The sequence below is a fragment of the Suillus subaureus genome, assembly GCF_016647635.1.
Source record: "Suillus subaureus strain MN1 chromosome Unknown BJ212scaffold_1, whole genome shotgun sequence".
NCBI classification, from domain to species: Eukaryota; Fungi; Basidiomycota; class Agaricomycetes; order Boletales; family Suillaceae; genus Suillus; species Suillus subaureus.
Window position 1 is genome coordinate 401,805 of NW_024538557.1, and position 12,767 is coordinate 414,571.

The window sequence follows — 12,767 nt, forward strand, 5'->3', positions numbered from 1 at the left end:
AGCGTCAGTTCATCAAAGTTGACTTCCCTCACCAGCAGTAGTGTCGGGGGATCTCTACGTCTGGGCCAATTTCCTTCGTTCGTTTTGTCCCTAGACTAGAAGCATGGTCTTGTTTTCAATCATCTGCATCTTTTCCTCACTGCTGCTCCCGTCACTATCGCATGCATCCCCTGTTTTGCGCGGGTTCTCGAGCTCGGGACTATCACTTCCGTCGCTAGACTCCAAAAGTTGGTTTTGTCATCTCGTCCACATGACACTGGCTCAAAAACTTTGCCTGCGAGAAGAGTCAACCGCAATATCTGTGAATACCCCCCTTGGCGTCGCGCAGGGTGTAGTCGATGTCTCTGGTGTTAACAGGTTTGCTGCGAAGTATGCTTCCGCAGGACGCTGGTCCCCTTCCGCTGTGGTGACTGCATGGGCACTCCCGTACGTTAATCACGTCACACCTAATTTACTCCCGATCACATATACACTGCACTGACAGAAATGGTTCTACGAATGTCTCAGCGTTGCCGCTTATGTGCCCGCAGCCATTTGTGGATAACTCCACGTTCACCGAGGATTGCCTATCGATGATTCTCTATGTTCCCACTACCCTACACGCCGGCAGCAGTGTACCAACTTTGATGTGGTATGTATAACGATCATTCTTTGGTGATGGCGACCGTCATATATATTGGCAGGATTCACGGAGGTTCTTTTATGGTCGGATCCGCCACGAATCCTGGTCTAGATGGATCCGCACTGGCACTTGCCACTGATTCGATCGTTGCGGTCATTCAGTACCGCCTGGGAGCTGTAAGTGCTTTCACTGTAAGTAATCCATATCAGCTCATATGGTTCATTTAAGCTTGGCTTCGTTGCTCCCAACAATCAGACCAACCTTGGTCTGGAAGATGCTGTAAATGCCCTCAAATTTTTGACGACTGTGCTTCCTAGCTTCGGCGGCGACCCGAGCAAGATCACTGTAGCCGGTCAAAGCAGTGGTGCGAATTTGATTCGCGCCCTACTTGCTGTGCCTTCTGCACAGTCACTATTTCAATCTGCGATTTTGCAGTCTGACCCTATGGTAAGTGGTGTATATGTCACTGGTAGGAATGCGAGCCTCATTGCCATGTCAGGACTATGGCTTCCTGTCATTATCTGATCAGGTCCAACTTCAACAATATTTCGTGTCAAATCTTGGCTGTACAGCAACCGATTCAACATGTCTAAATGCTTTAACTGCAGATAACATCGTCAATGGCGCCGGTCTTTGGCAATTCAACAGCTCTGTTTACGTTGTCCCAGCCGCAACTCAATCGGAGCCAATGCGTGTTGTGAACGACGGCACCTTTATCACCTCGACCTTAGACTCAACTTCGCCATTCCCCCGGGTTTCCAAGCCCGTTTTGCTCTCTAATGTTCTTGACGAGGGAGGCTATACGATTTACGGCTCATTTCCCGACCCCATTCCTGAAGCTGAGTACGTTGCTATTGTCAACGCCTCGTTCGGCGAGACACGGTATGAGACCCTCATGGGCTCGCAAAGCTATGCCGTCGGGACTACTCAAAATGATGACTATCGTCCTCAGCTCCAAGTGCTCGCCACAGATTCGGTTTGGCGATGTGCCGCATGGACTTTCGCGCGAAACTGGGTTTCTAATGGTGGCACTGCATACGTAGGATTGTACTCCGTCGGCGCTAGCTACCCCGGCAACTCCGCTGTCTCTTTCTGCACCGAGTCAGGCGTTGTTTGTCATCAAGATGATATCGAGATAGTGGTAAGCAAATACTTGCTATGTTCCATTCTTCACAACTCATGTTTTGTTCTAGTTTGGCACTGCTCTTAACCCCGACTCGGCTCAGTCAGCGCTGATTACTGAGATACAAGCCCGTTACAAGTCATTCCTGTATAACGGGAATCCAAACCCCGATGATTCATCATATGCCGAATGGCAGGCTGCTGGCACGTCAGACGTCAATGCCATCATGCTCGGCAGCACTGGCGACGCTCCTATTGGTGATTGCACCCCATCTTTCTGGGGTCAAAGTGTCGCGTACGATTATCAAGTATTCGATATCTAGAACACCCTTATGAAAGTTCATGATTTGATGTCGTCTCCCGGATACTGGATTCATCTCATTATTTTCATCTCCACGCTTAATGCTCTTCATGGGTCTCCAGGTGCATAATGAATTTCGGGTTCTGTTATGTTTATTCTTCTTTATTGCCCAAATTGCTCTATATTTGCTTCACATATCATACTCTGTAGCCCTTACTCTGCTGTTGTTCTCTCCGCTAAACGCCACTGTAGCCCAAATTGCTTTCTTCTCTGAATACACCAATCGCGTTGTTCTCGGTATCAGGAAATATGAATAATTGTATTGGAACTGACTGACTCCGAGTAGATGGTTGTGAGGGTATGTCGATATGAAGTTCTTAGAGTTTGGGTGTATGAACTTCGACCGGGCATTGAGTGGACAAGTCGAAGTTGCGCTGCAATGTCATCTTAGAAAATGACTATATGAACAATTAGACCAACGCAAGCCCATCAGAAACACGAGGAATACGATGCCGTACCGCGCCTTTCCGTTCTACCACCATGCGGTGCAGCCGACCCTTGGGACCACCTCTCAATTCATCGCCTTCGTAGATGAAAGCTTCATCTACTCCATCGTTAATACGGAACCACTTTGGATTGATCACCATCCGCCCGAATGCAGCTCTAGATAACATCTGAACTGCATTTATCTGGCTCTCTGTGCTGGACGATCCAGTAAGGATGGGGCGAAGCGTTTCCAGAATGTAGTACTGCGGTGGGAAAAAGCCGATTTTCCCAGTTCTGAACTCTTCTATAGCCGATTCTGGACGCAAAAATCGCGTTCGGATGACTTCTTGTCCCCCATCAGGAGTCGGAAGGTGTTCTTCTCTACCGGAATACAGCCCACCCGACGCAGAATCCTTGAGGAACGCGACAAAGAACTCCGTGCGGAATCGTCTGCTTAGATGTCAGATATGGTTAAAGGACAAGGGACAAGGATCCTGTTTACCTAGCTGATGACGGTGGTGTCACCCATGTAGTAAACGGCATCAGAGCGCCTACGTCGGCTCTTAGGTTGTTGTTTGTAAGAAACGTCGAGAATGTCGTTTGTCCTCCATGGACGGCTTTTCTAGCCTGAGTGAAGTCGATATCGAGTAATGTGCTTGGAGTATCCGACAAAGCCAGCAGCAATCCCGCCTCTTCAAAGGTTTCTCTGATAGCAGTCCATTCTAGGGACGTATCCTGCTTAGCTTCAAAATTTCCACCAGGAAAAACCTCCAATCCAGATGCCTTTGAACAACAACTATGAAAGAGTGATTCTGCTTACGTGTTGGCCAGCGAATGACCTGGCCTGTGGGTTGCGCTGAACAAGTAGTATTTCGTTTCGACTGTTGACCAGAATGAGGCTTGCTGAAAGACGAGGCTCTGTAGGCTTTGGACTTTCACTGTCCGCCATCTTGATTGGGGGGTCGGAGGAGAGACTCGGAACAGTGACTGAGAAACCTCTGCGCGAGAGCGATATGCCACCAGTGTATGTTCTGCTATGTACCCACACGTCAATAATCAATGTGAGTCACAACAAACCACTCACTCCAGCAGTTGATGTAGATGACTGGGTGTTCTGTACTTGGTCAGAAGTAGAGTGCAAGTCCTTAACATGGCTTCATCGAATGTCTTATCACATTGATATGTAGTCTAAATTGGTTCCGGTACCTGGTGCAGTGCTCAAGTTGGATCCGGATGACCAGGACAAATACTTCCGTATTTTAAGACTGCCTCAACCTACCAGACTTCGTCCTTGGGCTGGCCTACCACCTAGTACGAGCTTCCGCAGGCCACGCGATATTTAACTCAAAAATCGCGTTTTATCAACTTAGGCAGTGCAAGTATGGCCACCGTGCTAGAGGTACGCTTGGCCTAAGCTACTAGTGTTGTTAGTGGCACTTACTCGGATGTACAACTTGAAGGATGAAATAATTCCTGAAACAAAGATCCCACTTACCTTCAAATGGTCAGGACGCGAATATAAGGTAGATCTCCTTGGATCAGATAGGTAAGCTGCGGAACCGAATTGCTGCCAACCTAGGGTGGTCATCCACAGCATTGACTCCGGTTGTCCAGAGTGTACGACCTCAAGACTTCGCTGATGAGCTTGACAAAGGTTCCGCCAGAGAGGCAGAAAATTCTAGGTCTAGTGAAAGGAAAACTACCCCCAGATCAAGAGAAAATGTGAGCGTTCGCGATTTCCTGCAAGTTTTTTTCTCTGAACCACATATGATCGTAGTGCAGATCTACGAATCACAGGGAAATCATTCACACTTGTAGGAACCCCTGAAGGCGACGAGATCAAAGACCCTTCAAGTGAGCCCGCGATCTTTCAAACCTTCGGTGCCTGTACTAACATATGGTCAGAGTTGGAATTCCTTCCTGATGTTGTCAATGACCTTGATGTAGACTTCACTGACAACCCTGCTGCCGCTGCGGTATATAAAAATGACCAGCGAAACATTCGCAAAGTCAAAGAGGCAACCGAGAAACTTCATATTAACATCATTCATCCTCTGCGAGATGGAAAGCGTTTACTCGTGCTGGACATTGATTACAGTAAGCCAATCTTCTTGAGTGTTTCCACTTCCTGAAAGTAAATCTCATGCAGCTATTTTGGATACCAAACCACTAACGTCTGGCTCATTGCCACCTGCGGAATGTGCGAGGCCTGGCCTCCATGAATTTCTAGAGGCCATATACCCTTACTACGACATCTGTATCTGGTAAGATTCCTTCACCTCATGAGTGTAACATCTCATAGCCAATCATCAGGTCTCAAACTAGCTGGATATGGCTTGAGGCGAAGCTCGTAGAACTTGGCATGGTTGGATCTACTAGGAATTATCAGGTTTTATTTGTGCTTTCATGATGGCAAGTTACGGCTGACATCAACTCCAGATTTCATTTGGTACGACTGTAACCATCCAACTTTAACTCTCACTTAGCTGATTAAGACGTGCAGTCCTCGACAAAACTTGCATGTTCACTGTCTTTACAGAACGAAATGGTCAACCATATGCACACCATGTCAAGGCACTGCAAATTATCTGGAATCACTTTTCCCAGTTGTCAGTATATTCTGATATGGACACTCGAACATGCTTGACTTCCCTTTTTAGTTCAGCGAAGAACACTATTCACGTGGATGACCTGGTGAGAGGAAGGTGTGACCTATCTCTGTCGTCTCTGATTCCGTCGTAGAGCCGGAATTTTGCATTGAATCCCAACGAAGGACTAAAAATCCATGCCTTCAAGAATGCTCACACAGAGCAGGCTCAAGCTGACCGGGAGCTTCATAAATTAGCCCGGTATATGGTACATATTGCCGCTATAGAAGATTTCCGGACGTTGCGTCATAAGGCATGTGTCTTGTGTTTGTTGCTCGACTGTAAATTGCTTACTAGTCAACATTTTCAAAGACCTGGAAGCATGAGCTAAGGCGACTCACGCAATCATAACGAAGACGTACTCTATCTTACGGTGCTCATTCATACCAAGGCACCTCGATACACGAGTTAGGCCTACATAGTAGGGACAAGCTATATTGTATTGTAACTGTTGTTGTACATGATTTCTGTAATCGTAGCTATTTTGTAACAAAACCGTGCTATTTATGTGCAACTTTTTCGTAGTGCTAGTATTAACGTAATAACAAATTCTTCACCAGCCTCGGAGGTCGTTCCTATTCATTTCAGTGAACTAGTATCCTTCTGCACTGCAGTTCAGGAAATCATTTGCGGCGGCTTAGTACGTTACTATGCCCCTACCATGCGCGTCGCGTCGTTCATGTGAACTTATCCTAGGTTCAGCTTTACTCAGTACATGCTTGGAGTTGATCTACGATGGGATCGACTCCGCTGGGCTTATGAATTCGACGTCGCGATGCGAACTAAGAGCGCATCTGACTTGAGCGGCCTCAGCCGAGAGGAAAAGAAGAAAGCCCAGTGCTCCTTTGAACCAGGCGAAATCGCTCACGTCGATGGTGGCGGTGGAATCACGGCTGCCTTCTACGAATTTTTGGATCGTCACAAATTTCCACTGACGTCCATGGAACGGCGATATATGCGCGTTCTTATTAATAGCGCCCCCGATATTAGCAAATATTGCCTTGTCCTCCAACGTCTCAGTGCGGACACGTTCATTGTGTGCTACATCGCGTCTTTCGGCGGTGTTGTATACGGCACCGGTCTGTCTCCGGTAACTCGGTTTTTTTCTATGGCTATGGGCGATACACCTCCGTGGCCTCTCAATTCAAGGCCTCTGCACGTGATCCCAAGGTGGATTGGATCTGGCTTCATATTCGGTGTTCCTGTGGTCAGGAAAAATCTATCGAAGACAACTCATTCCCGTGCTTCTCTTGCCCACGGCGAGCTGCACAGGGTAAGATCTTTTGTTGCAGAAAGGCTCAAGGCATGTTCAGTCACCTGTTCAGTTTGACGGTGTGGAATGATGTATTTTCACAGCTCTTCCACCAAGTCCATAAAGTATTGCGCGCAAAAGACCGTGATTGGCATACAGTCCGCAAGAAAACTGGTCTCAAAATTGATAGCTATGTGGATCCCGTAACGCTGGACGTGGATCATCCAAGCGGGGTAGGCTCCAACCCTGCGATACTCAGTGAGGTGCCCGTCCCTGGCGACTTTACGGAATGTTCAAACTTCAAAAGCATGCTTCGGATGAAACGTGACATTAAAGGCAAGGTGAAATTAAACTCAGTCAGTATGAAGGATTGTGACACGAGTCTATTCTTAGGACCTTTTCTCCGCAAACGTCGTTTTCTGGAAGTTCCTCCAAGTAATCACTTAGCCTGGTTGCTACAATGGCAACGTCAAGATATTATGTCTTCACGATTCTGCCTCAAACGTCTCACACCTAGACTCAATTCATCTTATCCTACGCTCCGACACCTTCCACTCCCCTTTCGGTACGTGAGACCTTGAGGACTGTAGGTTAATTCGCACTGCAACGAACAGATCCCTGGGGGAGTCTACTCAGTCCAACTTAGTCGAGTTCACTTAATGTCAGGACTTTCCTGATTCTACATACGTAGCAGATATTAAAGGGATATGGTAGTCCTAGAAGCCTCAAGGTTGTTGTCCAGTCCCGCATTCGACTACACTGGGTACAGTATCACTCAGGATGTACGGGAACATACAGCGTCTGAGTATTGCATGATTATGATTACATTGTGGAGGTTGCGACAAAAACATCTACTGACATCAACATACTCCTGAGGTTGTAACACTATTCACGACAAGATCGAACGTCATCACTGAGGATGGCGGTACTAAATACATCTCTAAGCATGAATCCGTATAAACAGTTTTGTCACATACCAGGTTTCGCAGCAACAAGAGCAGGAAGAGAAGCATTCGAGGGTCGTAATATACCACTGACGGCGTCGAACTGCCAGTGGTTATTGTTCGCAACTTTAGACAAGGACGGCAGTTCAGCAAGAATAGTATGAAGTTAGCCATCGAGCTTACTTGCAAGCACCTCCTTTCGTCCCAGCCCAAGTAATTTCTGAGCTTCCGTAATATGGAGGCACGAGAATGCTCGCGAAACAAGGTTAAAGGTGTTCTTGCGGAACTCATCTGACGACAAAGTCGATACAATGAAACTCTGATTAAATCTGCACATACCAAGGAAGTCGTTAACTAGCAGACCAACGGTTTTTCCCAGCCTTGGATCAGGGAAGTCACTTTGCTGCGACATCTGGAACAGCTCTTGGGCCCGAGCGTAAGTATTTTCATATTTTCGTTCCAAAGCGGATGCTAAGAGTGCTGCGAGTGCATGCGACAGGGGATGCGAGGACACATTTTCAGGTAACCGTGCAAGGGCATGTTGAGCAGGTGTTCTGGAACAAGCGTCACAAAGGAGTACGATCAGGGGAGGGTCTTACATACAAATCATCCAGCACCATATAAGCTAGGACCAAGGGGGCAATTAAAAGCAGTCTTGAGTAACTTTTGTCATTTGAACCCTGTTACAGGATATTATCGAGATGCTGTGATGTGTATGAGGGGTATCTCAAGAAGTGCTCACGTTCAAGTCGTGATGTTCAGCGATATTAGTGATGCCAATGAAGTTCCTTTGCTCAGCCAGATCAGATAGCTGTGGAAAAACTTGATGGTATATATCTTGGACAGCGGGGAGTTGTGAGGGGGGTTCCACGCTGCCCGAGCTATTACTAGATGATGTGGTGGGATCCATGGATTCCGCCGAGGAAGCAATAATGGAATCTCGAGCTTCATCGCGAAGCTCTGTTGCGCTCATGGGAGGTGGTGTGGGTGGTGCTTGAGCCATATATCGAATACTAAGCTTTAACTTCGAGATTGATGTTAGCGCTCATTGCTGATGCCGAACTGAAGGTGTCTGATGTGCTGCTTACTAAGCAATCTGTAGGCTGTGAAACGCATTCGCAACCACAAGCTACATATTCTCCCGTAGGCAATAGTGCTACAAACATGGATGTGCTCGACGAAGAGGTCGAATCGATCTTATATATTGCAAGAGAAATATCAGGTAGGTCCAAGCTGTGCGAACCTCACCAGCAAGCATTTCATCAGCATACTTAGTCTACAAGATTCCCCATCTGAAGGCCAATGAGGGACATCGCGCTAACGACTGGGGGGACCTCGCGCAACCGTTATGGAAAGGCAGACTGCGCATCGTCGAGAAGTCGAGTGGTGCAGCACTGATGTTTGAAGATGCTCAGACAGGTAAGCATTGTCAGCTTCTCACCGCGTACAAGTGGGTGATTGACGCACTACAGGGGAATGTACGTTTCAACATGAACAATTAACGTTGTAGCATCCTGATGTAGAGTTAGTATTTGCCCGCGCACCTTATGACGCTCTTAAACCATGCGTGGAATCCGTCCTTGATTCATCCCGATATTTTGTAATCAGAGTGGAGGATAATGGCAAGAAGGCTTTTATTGGGATGGGATTCGCTGAACGAACAGATAGCTTTGATTTCAGTGAGCGCTCTCCTTCCAGTCTGCTTGCTATCTTAACATATGCTCTCAGACGTTGCATTGCAAGACTACACTAAGTGCGTCTAACAAACGCTGAAATTTCTCTCACTCACTTACAGTACGCCTATGCTTAGGCGTTTGAAAGCTGCTTTGAGCCCTCCTAGCCCTGATGAGGAAGCCCCTTCTCATATTCCGGTTGGTCCAAAGAAGGACTACTCTTTGAAGGAAGGCCAGACGTTTTCCATATCCATTCCGGGAAAAGCTAGTAAATCATTAACACCCGGGACGAGTTTGCTAGGTTCCTCCACCCAAAGCACTGGTAACTCAGGGGGAGGGGTACCGCTATTACCACCTCCACCTTCATCAGGACGGAAGAAATGATCATGTTAAACACCGAAGTATTTTGGCATTTTTTGCATCTACTGTTTCGCATGAAGACTGAATTCAAAAAAAATACCAAAACCATACACGCTCGAAATCAATGTTCAAATTTGGGCAGAAGTCTCTGGACTTCGTTAGCGCTGTACTCATCTGCGACATGCGTACCTGTGAACACATAATGACACGTGGGTTTCGGAGGTTGATCTGTATTCTTTACTTACCTTTTACTCACTTTCGGGCCTCGTCGGTAATGGACCCATGCCACACGGTCAAAGGTTCCGGTCATGAACTCGAGCAATACCCAAGCTGAATTTCAAATAGTAATACTCAGAAGGATATATCAGACCGGAGACGACCATCTTGCAGGGCACCAATTACGTGGTTTCTTAAAGATAGTCTATTCATGTGGAAGCTCATCCGCATCTCATCCAAGTGAAAGTGTTGCCTCTAGTAGGTTTGTTGTCATTCCCATCGGGAGCATCCTGAATGCCACTGGCAGGGCCAGCTACGGTGGAGATGATCCATGCTAGCCAGTTGATAGGCAATGCAAACGATCACCCGGTGTGAAATGGCCATCTTCCACGGATGCGCATTTCAAAGATAAGAATGGAGCCATGAGATGGAAAATACACAGATCGCTTGTAAAGACGTGGGATTGTGGTATGGATTTCGATAGAACTTGAAGGGATGACCGGTACGAAGTACTAGGCTGCGAGAACAGGTGGCCAAGCAGAATATGAGCGGCGGCCACTGTGCAGTCACCGTCGAGAAGTGCACATCTGACCGTGTCTAGCCGTGTCACCACGAATATTACGTCGTTCTTCAGGTCGCTAGTCGATCTGAACGCATGTCTCGGATATTGTATAGATAGAACATGAAGGTAGCCTAACTATTAGTCGCCTGGTAATGGGCCGAATCTGCAGGCAAACATCATTCCGCAATGATGGTTCCATTTGATGGTCTTGTAAGCTTCGGTACATATAAGCGACTTGGTGGCTTGTTGCCAAGTTGTGGGTGCTGTTAAAAACTTTAACTCACCGAGATCGGGCTCCGTATTACGTAACAACTTTCCCACGTGACCTCATTAGACTTGCTGACAATTCGATTCGTGTGCTCGCTTGCTCTTCGTCATTTCACAACAGCGAGCACTAGCTTTTTGTTCTCCTTCCTATTCAGGTTCCCCTATCTGATTAACGAGAGAAGTCAGGATGTTTTCCAGAGTCACCCCCAGTATGATAGGAAAAGCCACTTTCAGAAACTCCATAGGACGGGCTGCTGTCTGCGCTCGCAGAGGTTTCGTGCAACCTTCTAGTGCAGACCGTGCACGCATCGTGGAAGATATGCACTTCAAGCTCGAGGTTCCAAATCGTGAGAACAGCGTAACACAAAAGACTCGTCCCATATACCTCGATATGCAGGTATGGCCATGTAATTAGATACTATTCAGTGTATTGACGAGGTTCAGGCCACCACTCCTGTAGACCCACGTGTTCTCGATGCTATGATGCCGTACCTAACAGACCAGTATGGTAATCCACATAGTCGAACCCATGCATATGGATGGGAAGCAGAGCAGGCTATTGAGGCTGCACGCAAGGTAAGTCTGCCTTTACGAGCGTAAAAATATCCCTGCAACATCTTCCAGCATGTAGCGGACCTAATTGGAGCCGAGGCTAAGGACATCGTCTTCACTTCTGGTGCTACCGAGACCAATAACATGGCCATTAAGGGTGTCGCACGGTTCAATAAAGACAAGAAGAGACACGTTATCACGACACAAACGGTGGGTCGAGCTGCTTGGTTTTATGACCCACGCTGATCATCCCTGCAGGAGCACAAGTGCGTCTTAGATTCTTGCAGGAAACTTAGCGAAGAAGACTTTGAAATAACCTATCTTCCTGTCGAGTCTAATGGCATAGTCAACCTCAAGACTCTTGAGGCCGCTATCCGCCCTGATACCTCCCTTATTTCTATCATGACGGTAAACAACGAGACCGGTGTCATCCAACCAATGAAGGAAATTGGTGCTATTGTGCGAAAGCATCGTGGTCTATACCTTCACACCGACGCGGCGCAGGCCGTGGGAAAAATACCTATCGATGTTAATGAAGCCAACATTGACCTGATGAGCATATCAGGGCATAAAATCTATGGTCCAAAGGGAGTAGGAGCTGCGTATGTCCGCCGGCGACCGCGCGTGCGATTGGAACCGATCTTGAGTGGAGGAGGACAAGAGCGTGGGCTGCGTAGTGGTACCCTACCCACGGCGCTGGCGGTTGGCATGGGCGAAGCAGCACGCATAGCCAAGCTGGAGATGGCGGTGAGTTCTTGTTCTTAGCATAACTCATGATGAAATCCGCACATGCGTTTGAATTTGCACTTGAATCAAGTGGCGTGATGCTCTAGGCTTACGGCCGCATGAGCCGCTAGCTTGGTAACGATTCCTGTGCAGGGGTACTGATCAACTTCCTGTCTATCATTCCACCTGTTGCTCCGAATCTGATGTATATTCCAGAGGGATCACGCACGGATCAAGCAGTTGTCGGATAGGTTAATCCAGGGTATCAATTCCCAAGTCGAGCATGTAGTTCGAAATGGAGATGTCAATGGATACCCGGGGTGTGTGAACCTTTCGTTCTCGTATGTTGAAGGCGAAAGCCTTCTCATGGCCTTGAAGGTAAGCATAATGGTACGTCTCTGATGAGAGAAAATCTTATGGTTTTCGTTGCAGGATATTGCTTTGTCTTCTGGTAGTGCATGTACATCTGCGTCTCTGGAGCCTTCATACGTTCTTCGTGCTCTTGGTATGTTTTCTTTGCGCTTGGACTTGTCGTAGTACCTGACAGTCATCTAGGAGCGGCAGAGGATATGGCACATTCGTCCTTACGCTTTGGCATCGGTCGTTTCACCACAGAAGCGGAAATTGATTTTGTCGTAAATCACATCGTCCGCGTTGTCACCAGACTTCGTGATATGAGGTACAGTCTCATCCGCATTTCAGTGCTTCTGCTGTGCTCACCGCCTCCTTCAGCCCGTTGTGGGAGATGGTGCAGGAAGGCATCGACATCAACTCGATTAATTGGTCTCAACATTAATTTATAGTTCTGAATTTGTGATCACGTCGCAGCGTTTTGCTTTACCTGTCGTTTACATATTTGAGGATTGTTTTGCCTATGACTTTATGTACAACGATATGAAGGACTTTCGAAGGATATTATTGGCGGTATTCGAGGTCTTGTCCACTAATTGTCCACGGTGCCCAAATTCTTGGCAAACAACTGAATATAATTGCGAGTTGAATCTCCGCCATAACTGCACTCTTTCACTTTCAACCA

The 12,767-nt window shown here is 47.3% G+C and overlaps 7 protein-coding genes across 7 annotated transcripts; 5 read left to right on the forward strand and 2 right to left on the reverse strand.

The window, feature by feature from the left end:
* Nucleotides 1-250: 250 nt before the first annotated feature.
* Nucleotides 251-2,067, forward strand: BJ212DRAFT_1257422 (Alpha/Beta hydrolase protein; the record flags this gene model as incomplete). Its single annotated transcript, XM_041329851.1, has 6 exons — nucleotides 251-426; nucleotides 485-631; nucleotides 684-798; nucleotides 851-1,069; nucleotides 1,122-1,763; nucleotides 1,816-2,067. 6 exons carry the CDS (start codon nucleotides 251-253, stop codon nucleotides 2,065-2,067), a joined length of 1,551 nt encoding a protein of 516 aa, XP_041199691.1.
* Nucleotides 2,068-2,515: 448 nt separating this feature from the next.
* On the reverse strand, nucleotides 2,516-3,480 carry BJ212DRAFT_1256158 (NUDIX domain-containing protein; the record flags this gene model as incomplete). Its single annotated transcript, XM_041329770.1, has 3 exons — nucleotides 2,516-2,984; nucleotides 3,034-3,299; nucleotides 3,352-3,480. 3 exons carry the CDS (start codon nucleotides 3,478-3,480, stop codon nucleotides 2,516-2,518), a joined length of 864 nt encoding a protein of 287 aa, XP_041199692.1.
* Nucleotides 3,481-3,976: 496 nt separating this feature from the next.
* Nucleotides 3,977-5,505, forward strand: BJ212DRAFT_1443081 (HAD subfamily IIID h; the record flags this gene model as incomplete). The annotated part of the gene is given in 11 exon segments (XM_041337771.1): nucleotides 3,977-4,077; nucleotides 4,146-4,253; nucleotides 4,309-4,385; nucleotides 4,437-4,628; nucleotides 4,681-4,795; nucleotides 4,845-4,929; nucleotides 4,949-4,988; nucleotides 5,035-5,140; nucleotides 5,192-5,225; nucleotides 5,274-5,436; nucleotides 5,477-5,505. The coding sequence occupies 11 exon segments, from the start codon at nucleotides 3,977-3,979 to the stop codon at nucleotides 5,503-5,505; spliced, it is 1,050 nt and encodes a 349-aa protein (XP_041199693.1).
* Nucleotides 5,506-5,744: 239 nt separating this feature from the next.
* On the forward strand, nucleotides 5,745-7,431 carry BJ212DRAFT_1308744 (uncharacterized protein). The gene is made up of 4 exons (XM_041333898.1): nucleotides 5,745-5,819; nucleotides 5,876-6,482; nucleotides 6,536-6,767; nucleotides 6,825-7,431. Exons 2-4 carry the CDS (start codon nucleotides 5,895-5,897, stop codon nucleotides 7,010-7,012), a joined length of 1,008 nt encoding a protein of 335 aa, XP_041199694.1. The 5' UTR covers nucleotides 5,745-5,819; nucleotides 5,876-5,894; the 3' UTR covers nucleotides 7,013-7,431.
* Nucleotides 7,401-8,378, reverse strand: BJ212DRAFT_1256515 (uncharacterized protein; the record flags this gene model as incomplete). Its single annotated transcript, XM_041329797.1, has 5 exons — nucleotides 7,401-7,501; nucleotides 7,559-7,666; nucleotides 7,715-7,929; nucleotides 7,979-8,055; nucleotides 8,118-8,378. 5 exons carry the CDS (start codon nucleotides 8,376-8,378, stop codon nucleotides 7,401-7,403), a joined length of 762 nt encoding a protein of 253 aa, XP_041199695.1.
* Nucleotides 8,319-9,432, forward strand: BJ212DRAFT_1572408 (uncharacterized protein; the record flags this gene model as incomplete). Its single annotated transcript, XM_041342072.1, has 7 exons — nucleotides 8,319-8,399; nucleotides 8,464-8,597; nucleotides 8,651-8,794; nucleotides 8,848-8,853; nucleotides 8,905-9,054; nucleotides 9,104-9,128; nucleotides 9,171-9,432. Exons 2-7 carry the CDS (start codon nucleotides 8,540-8,542, stop codon nucleotides 9,430-9,432), a joined length of 645 nt encoding a protein of 214 aa, XP_041199696.1. The 5' UTR covers nucleotides 8,319-8,399; nucleotides 8,464-8,539.
* A 1,122-nt stretch (nucleotides 9,433-10,554) lies between these two features.
* On the forward strand, nucleotides 10,555-12,750 carry BJ212DRAFT_1308781 (pyridoxal phosphate-dependent transferase). The gene is made up of 8 exons (XM_041333899.1): nucleotides 10,555-10,850; nucleotides 10,898-11,029; nucleotides 11,078-11,215; nucleotides 11,264-11,752; nucleotides 11,948-12,109; nucleotides 12,164-12,236; nucleotides 12,287-12,410; nucleotides 12,464-12,750. Exons 1-8 carry the CDS (start codon nucleotides 10,641-10,643, stop codon nucleotides 12,525-12,527), a joined length of 1,392 nt encoding a protein of 463 aa, XP_041199697.1. The 5' UTR covers nucleotides 10,555-10,640; the 3' UTR covers nucleotides 12,528-12,750.
* Nucleotides 12,751-12,767: the final 17 nt, after the last annotated feature.